The 15,972-nt window shown below is 37.8% G+C and overlaps 1 protein-coding gene across 7 annotated transcripts in view; it reads left to right on the top strand.

Moving 5' to 3' along the window:
- The window catches only part of PHLDB2 (pleckstrin homology like domain family B member 2), a 240,903-nt gene extending 226,881 nt beyond the window's left edge, over positions 1-14,022 (top strand). For all 7 annotated transcript variants that reach the window (XM_070406164.1, XM_070406165.1, XM_070406166.1 and 4 more), the window contains 5 exons: positions 4,337-4,427; positions 5,357-5,503; positions 7,523-7,742; positions 11,279-11,364; positions 11,982-14,022. In XM_070406164.1, the coding sequence (XP_070262265.1) occupies positions 4,337-4,427; positions 5,357-5,503; positions 7,523-7,742; positions 11,279-11,364; positions 11,982-12,122 (685 nt within the window). In that variant the 3' untranslated portion in view covers positions 12,123-14,022. The remainder of the gene's footprint in view (positions 1-4,336; positions 4,428-5,356; positions 5,504-7,522; positions 7,743-11,278; positions 11,365-11,981) is intronic.
- The last annotated feature ends 1,950 nt before the right edge of the window (positions 14,023-15,972 follow it).

Below are 15,972 nucleotides of genomic sequence, written 5' to 3' on the forward strand. Positions count from 1 at the left end.
CAGGAGATGACCTGGAAAGGGACCACTTCAGTTATATTTACCAAGCATTACAAGTTCAGATCTGAACACTTAAGTACCAGCAAAACCTTAATTTATTTTTATTTGCTCATTTGGTTGCTTTTTCTGAGAATGGTTTCCTAGGGTTGAAAACAAGAATGTTCCCACTGCACATGCCACATTAAGAAAATAGCGTCATTGCAGAGTGACCATGCCTGGCAGGTAGTTACCTGTGGCCACCGTCATTTTCCATAGTTCCTGCACACAGAGCTGACCTGGTAGTGCTAGCAGTTGTGGGCAACCAGGCACTACAGTCAGTAATTACTACCAGCGTTTATTTAATTTTTCTGTCAGATCCTCTGAAGGTCAAAAAATTGAAGCCAAAATAGAAAATGCCTATAAAAGGTCTAGCAGGCAAGGAAGAGAAAAACAAGCATGTCTCTTCTGCGCCACCATCTACCTTTAAAAAAAAATCCATGCTACCCTAGGGTAAGCTCACACCCTTTGTTATGGTGGAAAATAAAGAGTAAACATCAGGAAAGTGGGTAATAGGAACTAATGTTTGGAATGTGTGTTTCAACAGGACTTCCTTAATGGGAACTCTGTGAAGATAGGTAGAAAGAAGAATAAAGGACTAAAATTTTTTAAAAATTATGTATTAAAATATCCTGAAATATACATATTTTAAAAAGGTAATTGCATGCTGAAATTCTAGTGACATAAACTTAGTCTTGTGGTTTATTATGTCACAAAAAGCCATTTGTAGAATTACAGAATTCCTCAGACTTGTGGGTACATTTGCCCTTCAGTTTTTGTTGAGACATCATTTTTGCATCTACCAGAAAGTTACTTGAGTCAGACAATGTTTTTGCTTTTTCAGCATTCTTACTACACTGTAAACAAACATGGAGCTAAGAAAGCAAGTCTTGGTCTTAGAAAACAGTAACTGAGAATTGATTCTGCATAAAATCTCTATTCTGCTAGAATTACTGATTGTCTTATAGAATGTAGTGTTCTAAATACCACCTATAGTAATACTTTATTATTACTATTTCCATTGTTAACTTTCTAAGTTCTGACCCTATGCTCATATTTTTTAGACAATGTTGGGGAAGCTGATTGCTCATGATAGCTTAAATACCAGCAGTGTTATGTGAGAGAAAGAAAGAAGATTGGGAACTGGATTGAGAGCAATCCATGGCTGAACTTGGTTTTAAAAGATGCTTTAACCAGAATTTGAGGTGCTTCTAATCTCTTCGTTTTAGGCTAAGGTTTATAGTCTGCTTTCTATCTTGGATAGTGTTAACCAAAGAAGAGGTTCAGGCCCCATAAAGAACAAAAAGTATTTATTTGATCAAAAAGGTTTGCAACCCAGGAGGCCCAGATTCAGGCAGCGACCTCAATTGTGCTCAGAAGAGAAAAGAGAAAGGCAGGGTTTTATAGGGGTGAAACTTACAAGTTGGTTCCCATTCTGGTCCTCCATGAAAATGAAGGAATCTGGCTAACTTAACAGGGATTGGGCAGTTCCAATATGCAAATGAGGGAGTCAGAAATTAGGAGGAGGCAGTAACGTCCATACATGTGTGTTCAGCAGTTGTCCCAGGATGTTTAAGGCTCAGCTTTGAGCTGAGTGTAGCAACTTCATAGCAGCTCTGAGAACTGAGGCAGGAGATGTGCACAGGCCTCACATCTTCAGTGGCCTCCTGTCTCTTTCTTTAAAGTGAATCTCATCAAAGGGTGGCAACATGATATCATAAAGCAGCAGAAGTTTTGCTGAATAAAAGTGGCTTAATGTCAAGGAAATATCCAAGTGAACAGTAACAAAAATGTGGCTGTGGAGAAAAATTAAGTGTCTATGGATAAAAATTAATTTATATATATATATATATTTAATATATTTTATTGATTTTCTACAGAGAGGAAGGGAGAGAGACAGAGAGCCAGAAACATCGATGAGAGAGAAACATCGATCAGCTGCCTCCTGCACATCTCCTACTGGGGATGTGCCCGCAACCCAGGTACATGCCCTTGACTGGAATCGAACCCGGGACCCTTCAGTCCGCAGGCCGACGCTCTATCCACTGAGCCAAACCGGTTTTGGCTAATTTATATTTTTAATAAAATAACTAAGTATCTTTTTAAAGTGTATCCAGCATAGTTAAAAAAGTTAACTTTAGGTGCCTAAAATAATGAAGACATGGTCAGTGTTAACATGTACTTTCTTCTATCAAGTGTTTTCATAAAATTCAGCTCATTTGGCACAAAAATTAAGACATTTATGAGAACATTGCCAAATAAATAGATTGGATATAATTAGCATAAAATTAATTAGAACTATTATCAAATAAATAGAAAACACTCCAAAAATTTCTTTTAAAAAAATGAACAGAAATATTGCAAGTTGGGTAAATGTTTGAAAACTTATCCCCAAGATAAACCCAAATTGCAAATATATGAAAAACCATGGGCTGAAAATATTTGTGTCTGACCAAGTTACTTGCAACCAATTCATCTGGGTAGGTTTCAAGTGGCTTCAGGGTCCTACTTAGGCCAGTGAATGGAAGCTGTAGGAATATTCAACATGAGAATCATCATTCTAACAATGCTGTCCAAAGAAGGAGTGGATACAGTGACTTTTCTGTAACAATGTTCAGGGCACAAGCTAGGTGGTAAGTAGGAATGTTGGATGAACCACGGTCTATTTATTCTTTACCTACTGAAGGACGTCTTGGTTGCTTCCAAATTTTGGCAAATATGAATAAAACTGCTAAAAACATCTGTGTTCACAGTGCTGTTTTTAAGATAAACCACATGTCCTGTGTTACTGCGGTCATTTATATCTTCAGAACAACCTATGTTTGAGATGATCCAAAACCTGATTTTGGAAGACCTCAGTAATAATTATCTTATATATCTTATATGAATTCACTTTTATATGAATGTCTTACAAACACAAATTCCTACTGTGTGCCGGGTGCTATGCTATGGGGGATAGAGGCACAAAAGCCTCTCTCTCCTCAAGAGAGTCTGGAAAAGAAGACAAATAAGTAAGTGATTATACATGCGTACATGCATAAGAAACAACTTCGGTTCTCTGCAGCTGCAACATCAGAGTAAATACATTTTGACCTCAGCTACGATTTCCCTTTTCCAAACTAGTGAAATAAAATGTAAGCACGTGAAAAATAGAAATTTTTGTTTAGTGTTAAACATTTCCAAGTTCTTCTCTTTCTCATTTAGTTACCCTTAACTTTTCTTGTCCTCTGTTGTTTTTTTCCTTTACTTGTTTGTGTGATGTCTTTCCCAGGTTGCATTTCTTTTGAAGCTCTTGGATCCCTTTATGCAGGTTGTTCACTTCCAAGTTCTTCTCTTTTTCATTTGGTTACCCCTAACTCTTCTGCAGTGTTCATTTCCTCTGTTTTTTGGTTTTTTCCTTTACTTGTTTGTGTGATGTCTTTTCCAAGATGCATTTCTTTCAAAACTCTTGGATCCCTTTATGCAGTTTGTTCGTTGGTATGGCGGGTGGGTATTGTTGACAAAACTGGCCACCACCCTCCCATTGCACCTATAAGAAGTCATTTTTTGCCGAAACCGGTTTGGCTCAGTAGATAGAGCGTCGGCCTGCGGACTGAAAGGTCCCAGGTTCAATTCCGGTCAAGGGCATGTACCTGGGTTGTGGGCACATCCCCAGTAGGAGATGTGCAGGAGGCAGCTGATCGATGTTTCTCTCTCATCGATGTTTCTAACTCTCTATCTCTCTCCCTTCCTCTCTGTAAAAAATCAATAAAATATATTTTTAAAAAAAGAAAAAAAAAAGAAGTCATTTTTTAATTGACATTATCATGTAAGAAATAAAATGCCCACGGATGTGAAGGCACGACAAAAAAAGCAGCTAATGACACATATTCCGAAACCAAATAAAGGTGCTTCAAACCATAGGTGTCATTTACCTAGAACTTTAGTGTTAGTCCTGTTAGTCTGTCGACTCTGAATAATTCAGCTAATGGGAAGGCCTCCCACAGGCCAAACTTTTTAGGCTTTGCAAGAAGCTTTTTGAAAACATTCTTTGTAAAATTTGTTTTTGGTTTGTTTATGAGTAAAGCACGTTGGCATTATTTTGCTTGCCTGTATTTTGTCTCCTACACTGAGGTAAGTCAGTATCACCTACAATTTTCAGAGTTAAATTGACTTGCCCCTTCAGACCTTTAAATTTCATTGGGTTTTGCCCTACACCTTTGTGAACCCGTGTGTGTGTGTGTGTGTGTGTGTGTGTGTGTGTGTGTGTGTAGAGATCTCATTCCAAAACAATATTCTTGAAAGGCTTTTGTGTTTTATTTAGCGCCAGCACTTCAAATATTGCCAGAATAGAAGAGATGGAGAGACTTCTGAAGCAGGCTCATGCAGAGAAGACACGGCTGCTGGAATCCAGGGTAGGTCTCAGATCATGATGCTGGAGGGCAGAGATGTGGGGGTTCAAGGTGCTCTGCACTTGACACCAGGAAGCTGTCCTAGGGCCTCACTCAGTGGTGTGGTCGTGGAGTGGTCACTCAACCTTTCTCGGCTTCATCTTCTTATCTGAAAACTAAGGGTGTTAGATGATTTCGAAGGCTCTTTACTGCACTACAATCTTTCATAATTGAAAATAGACATAGTGTTGACGTAGACTGAAATGAATGCTTTGTATTATGTTTTCCTTTTGGTGGGTGCTTTGTTTGCCTGCCAAAGAATGAGGAGGGATGTCTTGTCTTTATGTAGTCTCCATTCCTTGTCAGCTTGCATTAACTACTCTATTGTAACATTAAAAATCCCTCGTTATTGTGACTGTATTTCAAGCAGAATCTGAACTTCCTTAGGAATCCCCCAGAATGCCTTCGCATCCTGCCCAGGGCCACCTCCTTTCCTCTTCTAACTTCCCCACGTGCTTCCTCTGCAACCTTTGGCCAGGAAGCTGCAGAGCAACAACAGGAATTGGAAGGACCCATGCATGACCTTCAGTTAGAAGAAGGCAACTGAAAGAAAAGCTAAATCTCATGACCAGCGTTGGCTGACAATTTGAGAGGCTTTTTATTGGCAATGGGGGAGCCGTGGTCATCAGTATGAAATGACTAAATGTACGGATCACCGGCTGGATTTTCACTTAAATTCAGTTGTTAGTTCAAGTTACTGGTTGCCTTTTTGCATAGGATGATTTTGTAAGCCATGTGAGAGGTGATAACGAGTGTTTTAGTCGAGGTTACATATTATAAGGGACTAGGTTATAAACCAGAATTTCTAGTGAGAATTTTCTTTTTGATATTAATTGGACTCATTCAAATATAACCAGTATGTCTTAAAATGTGTTCTGCCTAATGCGATTTAGGAACGGGAAATGGAAGCCAAAAAACGAGCTCTGGAAGAAGAGAAACGACGCCGAGAACTCCTGGAAAAACGATTGCAGGAAGAAACTAGCCAGAGGCAGAAGTTGATTGAAAAGGAAGTGAAAATAAGGGAGAAACAGAGGGCACAGGTTGGTGTATCAATGTGGATACATAAGAGTATGTTGCCCCCTAGTGGCTGTTCTGTAACGGAAAGTAATGCTGTGTCAGGATGCCTTCCAGGAATTAGCTCTTGACATGTAATGGCTAAGGGGAAAACGCAAGTTAGTGGGCAAAAAATACCAAACATGTTGATTTCTAAACTTATCAGAGCCTACCAATCAAATGATGCTTTTCCCTGCTCGTGCATGGAACATTTGATGGGAAAGACACTTTGTCTTCTACCCATTTTTGGGACTACATTTAAAAGGAGAATTTTTTTGAGGAGCTTTGAAAAGTGCAGCTGGATTTACTACTGAAAGCAAATACAACACCCAAACTAAAACCTTTGGCTGAGGAAGAGAAGATAGCCTATTAAGGCATCTTTTGGAAGCAAATACTCCAGAAGAGGGTAATCTTACCAGACCTATTTCTTGGTGGTAGTGTTAGTGTTCTGGTTTGTTGTTGTTTCCTAACCACTAAACTGTCACACGTGTCCCCATTACTACACCAGTCCACACACATGTGCATGAAATTACTGAACTTGAACAAAACTTGGGGAAACCACCCATTCTGTTTAACTTCCTATCTTTGTCATCTTAGAGTTTGAATTTCTGGTATTGTCACTAGAGCTGCTTACGTAATGTATGTTTTCTGAGAAACTCAAATAAAATTTTGTTAAGTCCAAGTAATTTGAAGTTCAAATCAGTTTTACCAAAGTTTACTAGACTTAAAGGTAAAAGGTCCCATTTCCCTGATTCTTTGTAGTTGCTGGCAGTTGGATAGTACAGCAGTGAGACACTTTCTGTAAGGCAGTGATGCACCGTAAGTCTGTAACATCTGTTTACAAAATATCACAGACTCAAAGGCAAAGTATCGAAGGAGAACTGCAAAGTGAAACATGTTCATTTTATTTTATTAAGCCAAACCTCTGCCAAATTTTGATTCACCGTTAAGGTATCTGAAAACCAAACCAAAAAGCACAATTCTATTTTAATCCTATAAGGTTTAACCAAGTATATGATGAGGTCATTTTCCCCAGGGTAAAGGAGTGGGTTAATTTAACAGGATAAAATAAAGCATTATTTTAGAAGCATTGCCCATGGTGATCTGTGCTTCCTAGGTTAGACAAACCTCTACTCCAGCCACAGTAAAATAAAGGACATCTACGTCTATCTCTTCGGTGTCTGGTCCTGAACAGCATTTTGACTCCACTTCTTACCTTAATTTAGGTTCACTTTGCAAAGCATACATCTCTGCCTTAGGTTTCTGTGGAAGCCAATGTGTATAGATAAGGGGAACCTTGTTGGGTTTGTACTTACTAAAGAATGTTCCATCAGTCATGTCTGAAATTATTTAAGAGCTACTGTGAGGTGGTGGTGGGGAGAACTGGAAACTTTACAGTGGAGGAGTCCTCATCTGTAGGAAGCCGTCCAGGTAACTTCATGCTTCATTTCCCTGTGTTTTTAAGTGCTAAGTACCTTTTTGAACGCTAAGATAAATGACATTTTTCCATTTTCTCATCTGTCCATTTCTAAACATAGAATCTATTGGCCTGGGTTTACCCCCTAGTTCCCACCTCACCCCCCACAATATTGTAGCATCCTTCTTAAAGTACTACCCACTTTTTAGACCCCATGTGATGAATTTTAAGTGCTGCCCTAACCGGTTTGGCTCAGTGGATAGAGCGTCGGCCTGTGGACTGAAGGGTCCCAAGTTCGATTCCGGTCAAGGGCATGTACCTTGGTTGGGGGCACATCCCCAGTAGGAGGTGTGCAGGAGGCAGCTGATCGATGTTTCTCTCTCATCGATGTTTCTAACTCTCTGTCCCTCTCCCTTCCTTTCTGTAAAAAATCAATAAAATATATTTTTTTTTTAAAAAGAATTTTAAGTGCTCATAATCACATGGGCATTTTAATGCTTAGGCTTTTCAGTTGTTTTCTGCTTCTACCCCTCTGGTCTAAATGAAGCAAATAACTAGTTTCAGATGCAATGGGTTTGCCCTTTTCCAGGCTCGACCTTTGACACGCTATCTGCCTGTCCGGAAGGAAGACTTCGATTTGCGGAGCCACGTGGAGACTGCTGGCCACAATATCGACACCTGTTATCATGTATCAATCACAGAGAAGACCTGCCGAGGATTCCTCATCAAAATGGGTGGAAAAATTAAAACTTGGAAAAAACGTTGGTTTGTTTTTGATCGGAACAAGCGCACATTCTCTTATTATGCAGGTGGGTGATGGAAAAAATCTAAACAATGTATTCAAATTAGGAACCCTCTGTTAAAGAGTAAAAACAATAAAATTCAGTATAAATAGTGAATTGGTAAATAATAGAAATAATGACAATATTAACTTTGTAAATGTATAATTATTTTATGTTCAGATTATATGGTCCACGTGATATGAATTTCCTCTTAGAAATAATAAAAATCATGTTTTCTAAAAGTGTGAAATAATCTATTCTAGTTCTTAAATAAGCTCAAGTCCAAATATATATTAAATGGAATATATTTTCGAGACCAAATTTTCTCTTTTTAAACCATGAAGCCAGAAAAAAAAGGTTTCTATTTATTTATTTATTTATTTATCTATCTATTTATTGTCATATTTAAGTCATATTTAAGTCATATTGACATATTTAAGTCATAGGCAACCGTAGCTGACATTCAGCTATAGTTTATAAACTGGAATGGTCTTTTTATCTCAGAGAGTAAAGCTTATCAGTGAACTAGTGAATAAGTACTTATTAAGTGACTGAAATCTTTTGAATGCTCTAAATGATGGATTATGAGAAACACACCCTACGTCATTCTCCCATAAATACAGGAATATTAGTGTGACTGGCATACTTATCAACACGCCTCTTATTTACTCTTGATCCATATGAAACATGTCCATTTCCACCACAGTAAACTCTGGCCTCCTTTCAGCTCTGAAGAAGAGGGGAGCATCCTAGAGGTTATGAAAAGACTCTTTTTGTGACAACTATATCAGCATTTATAAGCCTTGTCAGGAATTGTTTTTAAAAAGTATGCATGTGATAAGTAAATAACAGTTCAGCCATTTAATCTTTAGTGTGAGGTCAGGATATGTTTATGAAGAGAGGTATCAAAACCAAGAAGCATGTGAAAGAAATGAAATACTGGCTGTGGAGCCCCAGAATTGGGTGAGGAGAGGGTGGGGGTACGTGCCTTTCATAGGAGGAGCTCTTTGAGTGGGGTTCCAGTTACTACAGTGGCTAGTGGCCTGACCCGAATGGCCTAACCTTACAGGTCCCCCGTTTTGCCTCTCTGGGGCTTTATGACCTTGAATTTTATAGAAATCCAAAGACATTCTCTCTAGTTAGTATGATAGAAAAGATGCCTACTTAATAAGAAATGCTAATTTAGTGTCTGCAAAATGCATTTTTTAAAAAAAAGCAAACTTTGCTGTGTGCTAATCTCCACAAGCAACCTCACCCAGAATTTTTCAAAAGTAAAATTTTGAAATAATTTCAGACAAACAGTTTCATTCTTCTTTTCTCTAGGATCCTTACTTCATTTTATCTGTCAGGTGGGTGGTTCAGTGGCCCTTCCTTCTGACCCATGGAAGTGAGTTTTTCAAAATTTAAACTTCTTAGTGACTGGTTTTCAATTTTTTATAAACCTCTTTGACATATGGAAAATTACTCAGAATCCTAGTGCATAAAACAGACAGCATCATATTTAATTCAGCTTTTTAATATTTATATATTCTATAACTGACCGGTGGGACCTAGTTTGGCGAATGCTGCCCAGTTGGCTCTGTTTGCAGCCATCATCAGCTTTGACTGCTCCTGCCACTTCCACCCACACTCGTTCCCAAACAGCACCAAGTTCAGGAACAGATCAGTCCACAGGAAGTCATACAGATTGCAGTTCAGGCTGGACTTGATCCCACGTTAGCCATGCCCCGTTAGCTTATCAGTGAGGTCGATGACCATGGTATGCATGAAGGATCTGTAAAGGTGAGTGCTGAAAGCTAGAGTCTTTGATCTCTCTTGTTGGCCTTGAACCGGGCTCTGTCCTTGGCCTCCACATATTAACTGGGTAACTTTGGAAGAATCTCTAGAAAACTGAGGCACAGAAAAAAATGTCCGTAAGTTGATAGGATAATGCTACTGAAACAAAATGAGTAGCATTACCTCATCAGCTTACCAAAAGCATTGTTGATTCTCTTAGTTCATAGTGTCCTTGTGAGGCCTATGTTTTTCAGAGTTCTGTCTCATATATGAAGTGCCTAACAGAAGTTTCATTCCACAGTTTTCTGCCTGCTTGAAACACTAACAAGATTTGCTTTTATCTTCAGATTTTATTTTGCATCTGTTTTCAGAGAACAAAGTATTATTGTATTCCCAATACTCTTTCCAGCAAATGTTTGAGAGATACACTGGGTTAAATACAATTAAACAGCTTTATTTTCTACTGAACTTCCTAGGGGATACTGTTTTTCATACTAGGATTTTATTGTTGTTGTTGGGGGAAGAAAGGGATATTCATTAGTAAAACAATAAAAATAAAATTCAACAAAAAATGTCTATAAAGAAATTGCCTCTTTTCCATCACAAAGTCCTAACCTTTTCCCACTATTACATCTGAAATATCCTTTTAGATTTTCTCTATTCATTTATATCTCAATCTCAGTATGTTACATGTGTTCTTTCTTCTTTAATACAGTTGGGACAAAATTACACTCTGTTCATAACTTTTTTCACATAACAGTATTTCAAGATTTTTCTCTACTGGGCACATACAAGTCTACCTCCATCGTTTCAGTGGCTGTTAGATTCCATTTTATGGCTGGTCTGTTATTGAATCAGTTTCCTGCTAAAGCTCAAGCAGACTTTGGCAGCCTTCTGCTATAACAAACACAAATCTGTGTGCATGCCCATCAGGAGCTTTTATACAAAAAGTTTTAGAATAGAATTGCTAAGAGGGTGGTTTTGCATTTTTAATTGTGTTTATTTTACAAATTGCCTTCCAAAAAAGGCTTTTTTTATTTGCACTTCCACCAACAAAGTATGATAGAGTCTCTTTCTCTGTATCTTCATCATGCTGTAAAAACTTTTAATATGCTCATGTGTTATGATTCTTGATGAATTTAAGTTATATTTCAGGAACTTATTAGATTACAGAGTGATGTTGTTTATTTGGTTGGTGGTTTGGGTGTTTGTTTTTTAAATGTTTTGTTTGCCTTTTATGGAAAATCTGATGAAATCTTAGAAACAGTTTGGAAAATGCTGCATTGAAGGGACATTAAATTATTGATGTTATGCTCTATTGGGAACAGGCAAATAAATCAAGCATGCTGGACAAGAAATTGATAGAAAAGATATATAAGTAGCATATTATTTTTAAAATATAAGTCGAAAAACACAATTGTTATAAATTTCATTACAACAACTCTGCATATTCATAGTTCCAGTCTAATGTCTTAGAGAATGTGGAGAAATGATTTATATCCATGTCAATGGTGTTTATTCTTTGTGTGTTAATCTGACAGAAGTTCTGGGTTATCATTTGACTGCTAGTTTGCTGGAAAATCTTGGGCAGTCACTTAGTCCCTTCAGTTTGGGCTGATAATTTCATCTTTTTTCAATATAGAACCAGGCTAATGCACTAACCTGAAATACCTGAAACTTAGATAATTTTAATATTAGATAAATATTTTAATGATGACTGTAATGAATTATAATTTTTCCTGTCCATTGGTGGTGATAACGTATTTAACATTCATCTATTGTTGCAGACAAGCATGAAACAAAATTAAAAGGAGTAATATACTTTCAAGCCATTGAAGAAGTGTACTATGATCACCTCAAGAATGCTAATAAGGTACACATTGATCTTCAGGTTCCTACCATTTTAATGCATACCTAAATTGGCAAAATATGTGTGTGTTTTTTTATTTGAAGCAATTTAGATTCATTGTTCTGACATAGCAGATAGATATGATCAGAATGGTGTAGAAAAATAACCATAGAAGTGATTAGTATAGCTGATCTTTTTGTGGGGGAAAAAACATCATGGCACAGTGAGGAAATGTTCTGGACATATCGGTTTGGAGAGACCCTGCCAAGTGACTCTTTGCTAGGGTTCTAGAACATACTACCTGCTTATGAGGAAGGATCTGAGCAGGGCTGAGACTAACAGCCATTATGTGTTGAGCACCCACCATCAGCTGGGTACACTCCTAGAGCTTTACAGAAGGAACTGCTAAGAGGGTTGGTGAGCTCTCTGTGAAAACTCTTGTGCAGAAAGGCCAGAAAGATAGTCAGTCTTGAGAAAGGTGTTGGGACTGGGGTATAGGTTAGACTAGAGCAAAAGTAATGCCTATGTAGATTCGCATAAATTGGAACTTTTAAAGAGGAAGAAGCCCTGGTGTTGTTTTATGTTAACATTTCAAGATACGTGTGTTACATTTTTGTTTCCTTTTTTTTTTTTATTTTTAGAGTCCTAACCCATTACTCACCTTTAGCGTCAAGACACATGACAGAATCTACTACATGGTGGCCCCCTCACCAGAAGCCATGCGGATCTGGATGGATGTCATAGTTACTGGGGCAGAAGGCTACACTCACTTCATGTTGTAGTGAACCGGAGCGACGGTCCACTTGAGGGCAGACGGCAATAATTTCTTACAAGAATGAAGCCATATTGTATCCCAGATGGAAAGGCCCTACAGACCCATCCCTTTAACTGTGCATACTCATAACTCTTCATATTAAGAGGAAGCCATTTGTAAATGAGAAAGAAGGGATTTTAATTCAAAGCTTGATCATAAATAGCAAAAAAATCAAGCACCTGTGAGAAAGAAAATACTATTTTGGTAAATAGCATCACTTGGAGGAGCATTTCTCATAAACTATTTTTTATCAATTGTTGATCTTGGTGAACTAAACAGTTTACAAAATGTACATACTTGGAAATATGTAAATTACTCTAGTCCCCAAATCATTGGTATTGACATTATTGGTATTACCTGGCTTTTTAAAAACAAGAGCATTTTGCTGAAGGTTATTATAAATATGAGCACACAGGGCCTTGGGGAAGAATATATTACAGGAGGAACTTTTGCCCTAATTTTTAAGTATTGCACCAAACCAAAGACTTGACATGACCTCTGTTTAATGGTAGTAGTTTCAAGTGATGAACTGCATTTCGTGTTATTCAACACTTTAAAATGATGCTTTGATGCCATCAAGTGCCCAGGCAGTTGACTTTGAAGAGTTGCCACCAGCATAAGCTACTGTATATGTATAGCAAACCATTTTTTTGTAAAAGAAGAACAGAAAGCTGTGTATTTTAGAAAAAAAACAGTCTTGGACAGATATTTTGTCACATTGGGAAATTAAAGAGACTATTTAATATTAGGAGCTTGTTTTCCTGAAGATTTCTCCATTCCTAGCGCTGAAAATACAGGTAACAGTAGCCAATTCCTTAGATTGTTGGCTTTTCCTTTGTTACAGAGCACACCTGTTAATTGCAGCCTCACATGACATAACTATGAAGTCAGAGTTGTGGGTTTTTTTAACCAAAGAACAGACCAATTAAAATACTTATTTACAGAATGCTGTAGTTTTATAAAATATCAAATGAAGTTCAATCATGTTCTCTGAAATGTACTATTTTATTATGTATCTCTTTACAATAAGCCTTTGTTTCTTAGAGTTAAATTAATTTTTGGTTGAATTAAATGACTTCAGGCAAGTCTCTTTCATAACAGTTTTTTAAATGCCATTTATCATGGTTTGTTATGTTGTGTGTTTGTAAGTATGAATGTACTTTCCTAAAAGGTGGCAAATGAATAGAAGTAGAAAATAATGACATTACTTACTAGTGAAGGTGAAATGATTAGAAGTGTCTATGAAATGTTTGTCAGGCCTGACTGGGTACAATTTTTTACATTTGCAGTGTGCTTTGTGTATATGTATACATACTGCCAATAATAAGATTTTGCAACTGGATGACACATGATTTTACTTGAACAAAAGAGGACAAAATCACGATTGCAGGAGACATTTTTATTATCTGGGTTTGTTTGTTTCTTCAGAGATCACCCTTAAATCTTGTAATGATCTAAAAAAGTGAATATAATCGCTTAAATTTTCTTGGTTTAATGTAAAGATACAACTTTTTTTGTACTGTACTCTCTGCATAGGATTGTAAAGATATTCTAATCAACTTTATATCTTGCATGATGTAGTAAACCTTTTAAAAATGTGTGTTAAAATATGTTTGGATTAAAATGTTGATCAGATTTCAGTCTGAAGATAAACTCATCTCTCATTAGGAAGTTGCCTATTGGTAACATGACAGATGTGGCTGGGTGGATTAATCAGCCAAAGTCCATTGTAGACTCTACATAAAGGATGTTGTGTGCTAACAATATGATTTGTGGTTTAAAAACAAGTAATTTTTTTTTAAATTACCAGAAGTATCTCTGGTCACATTCCTGTTGTTAACAAAATGAAGTACCCCTGAAAACCCTGACATCTTAGTATCTTTTTTCACAGATGCATTTAGTACTGGGGATTACAAGGACTGTGTTTACTTATACTTCTATATGACAAGGAATCAATCACACAGGTGTGAAGTAAAGCTCTAGGGCTCTATTCCATGGGGACCTCATCTGTCCCCCTGAACAAAGAGAGCAGGTTTCAGAGAGAGAAACTGCCCTCACCAATACGCCCTTTCATCCCGGTTAATGAAGGCAACATTTACAGTAGGTCAACGGAAACAAATTTGCCTACTTCAAACACATCACTGTCAGTAAAAGTACCTTTACTAGACAGTAGCCCCAATTTTTTTCTGATTTGTTAGACCGATAAGGGTATACAGAGGAAATGATCAATGGATTGTGTGCAGTGTTTTTTCCCACTATAAGGACAAATCAGGTTTTTTTTGTTTGTTTTTTCCATTTTGCTGCACATCAAATGCAAGACCTGCAAAAATATAGGAAGAGAATAGGGACAGGAATGATTGAGAATCTGTGCAATTATCCGAAAACTTTGAGGATAAGTATGTATTGTTACGATATGAGGGATGGTGAAATGGCATGCACTGGGCATCGCCATATTAACTTAGTCCCTCTGTAGTCTACAACAGGCCTAATGGAGAACTAGCAAATAACTTAGCAACTTTCAAAGTTTGTCCTGAAGTCAAGAGGCTGTCCTTGCACTCTGTTTCTGGCCTTACATTTCTCAAGAAAAATACCTGTTCAGTTTCTATTTAGCTAACTTTTCCAGCTAAGTTTTCTTTGGTTCTCAAGACTCCAAAGATAGGCTGTTTCACTTTTTCTAACCTTTGCCTTTAATTCTAACTCTGAATCATTGCTCCAATATTTATGACCAAGACATTAAAGTAGCTTTACTCAAAGTATATCAACCACAGTGACTTTTTAAGTAATGGAAAATAAGATAAGGCCTTACTTGCTGATGCTTGAGACCCTCCAGAATTACATTATAGTGTCAGAGCTGGAATCCAGAAATCCTTGTACCACAATTTATTTAACCACTAGAGGCCTGGTGCATGAAATCTGTGCACTTGGGTGGGGGGAGGGTCCCTCAGCCTGGCCTGCGCCCTCTCGCAGTCCAGGAACCCTCAGGGATTGTCCAACTGATGGCTTAGGTACGGCAGTAGGACATCCTTTGCGCAATTGGGGCAGGAGAGGGACACGGGAGGTTGGCCAGCCAGGGAGGGATCGTGGGAGGGGTCCAGGGCATGTCCGGCCCATCTTGCTCAGTCCCGATTGGTTGGACCCCAGCAGCAAGCTAACCTACCAGTTGGAGCGTCTGCCCCCTGGTGTTCAGTGCACATCATAGCGAGCGGTTGAGTGGCCTTAGCATATCATTAGCATATTAGGCTTTGATTGGTTGAACGGGTCACTGAACAACTGGACACTTAGCATATTAGGCTTTTATTATATAGGATTTTTCTATTATTGGCCATTTCATTTTTTTCTTCTGTTTGCTTCTAAAACTGATGCTGTAGTTGCCCTAGCCAGTTTGGCTAGTGGATAGAATGTCAGCCTGCAGACTGAAGGGTCCAGAGTTTGATTCTGGTCAAGGGCACGTACCTCAGTTGCAGGCTCTTCCCCGGCCAGGCCCTGGTCAGTGCTCCTGCAGGAGGCAACTAATCAATGTTTCTCTCACATCAATATTTCTCTCTGTTTTTCCCTCTCTCTTCTACTCTTTCTAAAAAAATCAATGGAAAAATATCCTTGGGTGAGGATTAAAAAAAAAACAACAAAAAACTAGTGCTGTAGTAATAATATGAATCCGTATGTGTTAATATTGTTTTCTATAGGATAGTCACAAAATGGGACTACTGGATCAGGGGTGTTGAAAATGGTACGTATTTTAAATTATAAATATGTGATCATATTAGTTGACAAGAGTTTAGTAATTCACATTCCCACCAGCCATATATTGGTACCAGTTT

Source organism: Myotis yumanensis, unplaced genomic scaffold (genome assembly GCF_028538775.1).
Source record: "Myotis yumanensis isolate MYYU_CA2020_CCGP unplaced genomic scaffold, mMyoYum1.0.hap1 SCAF_2, whole genome shotgun sequence".
NCBI classification, from domain to species: Eukaryota; Metazoa; Chordata; class Mammalia; order Chiroptera; family Vespertilionidae; genus Myotis; species Myotis yumanensis.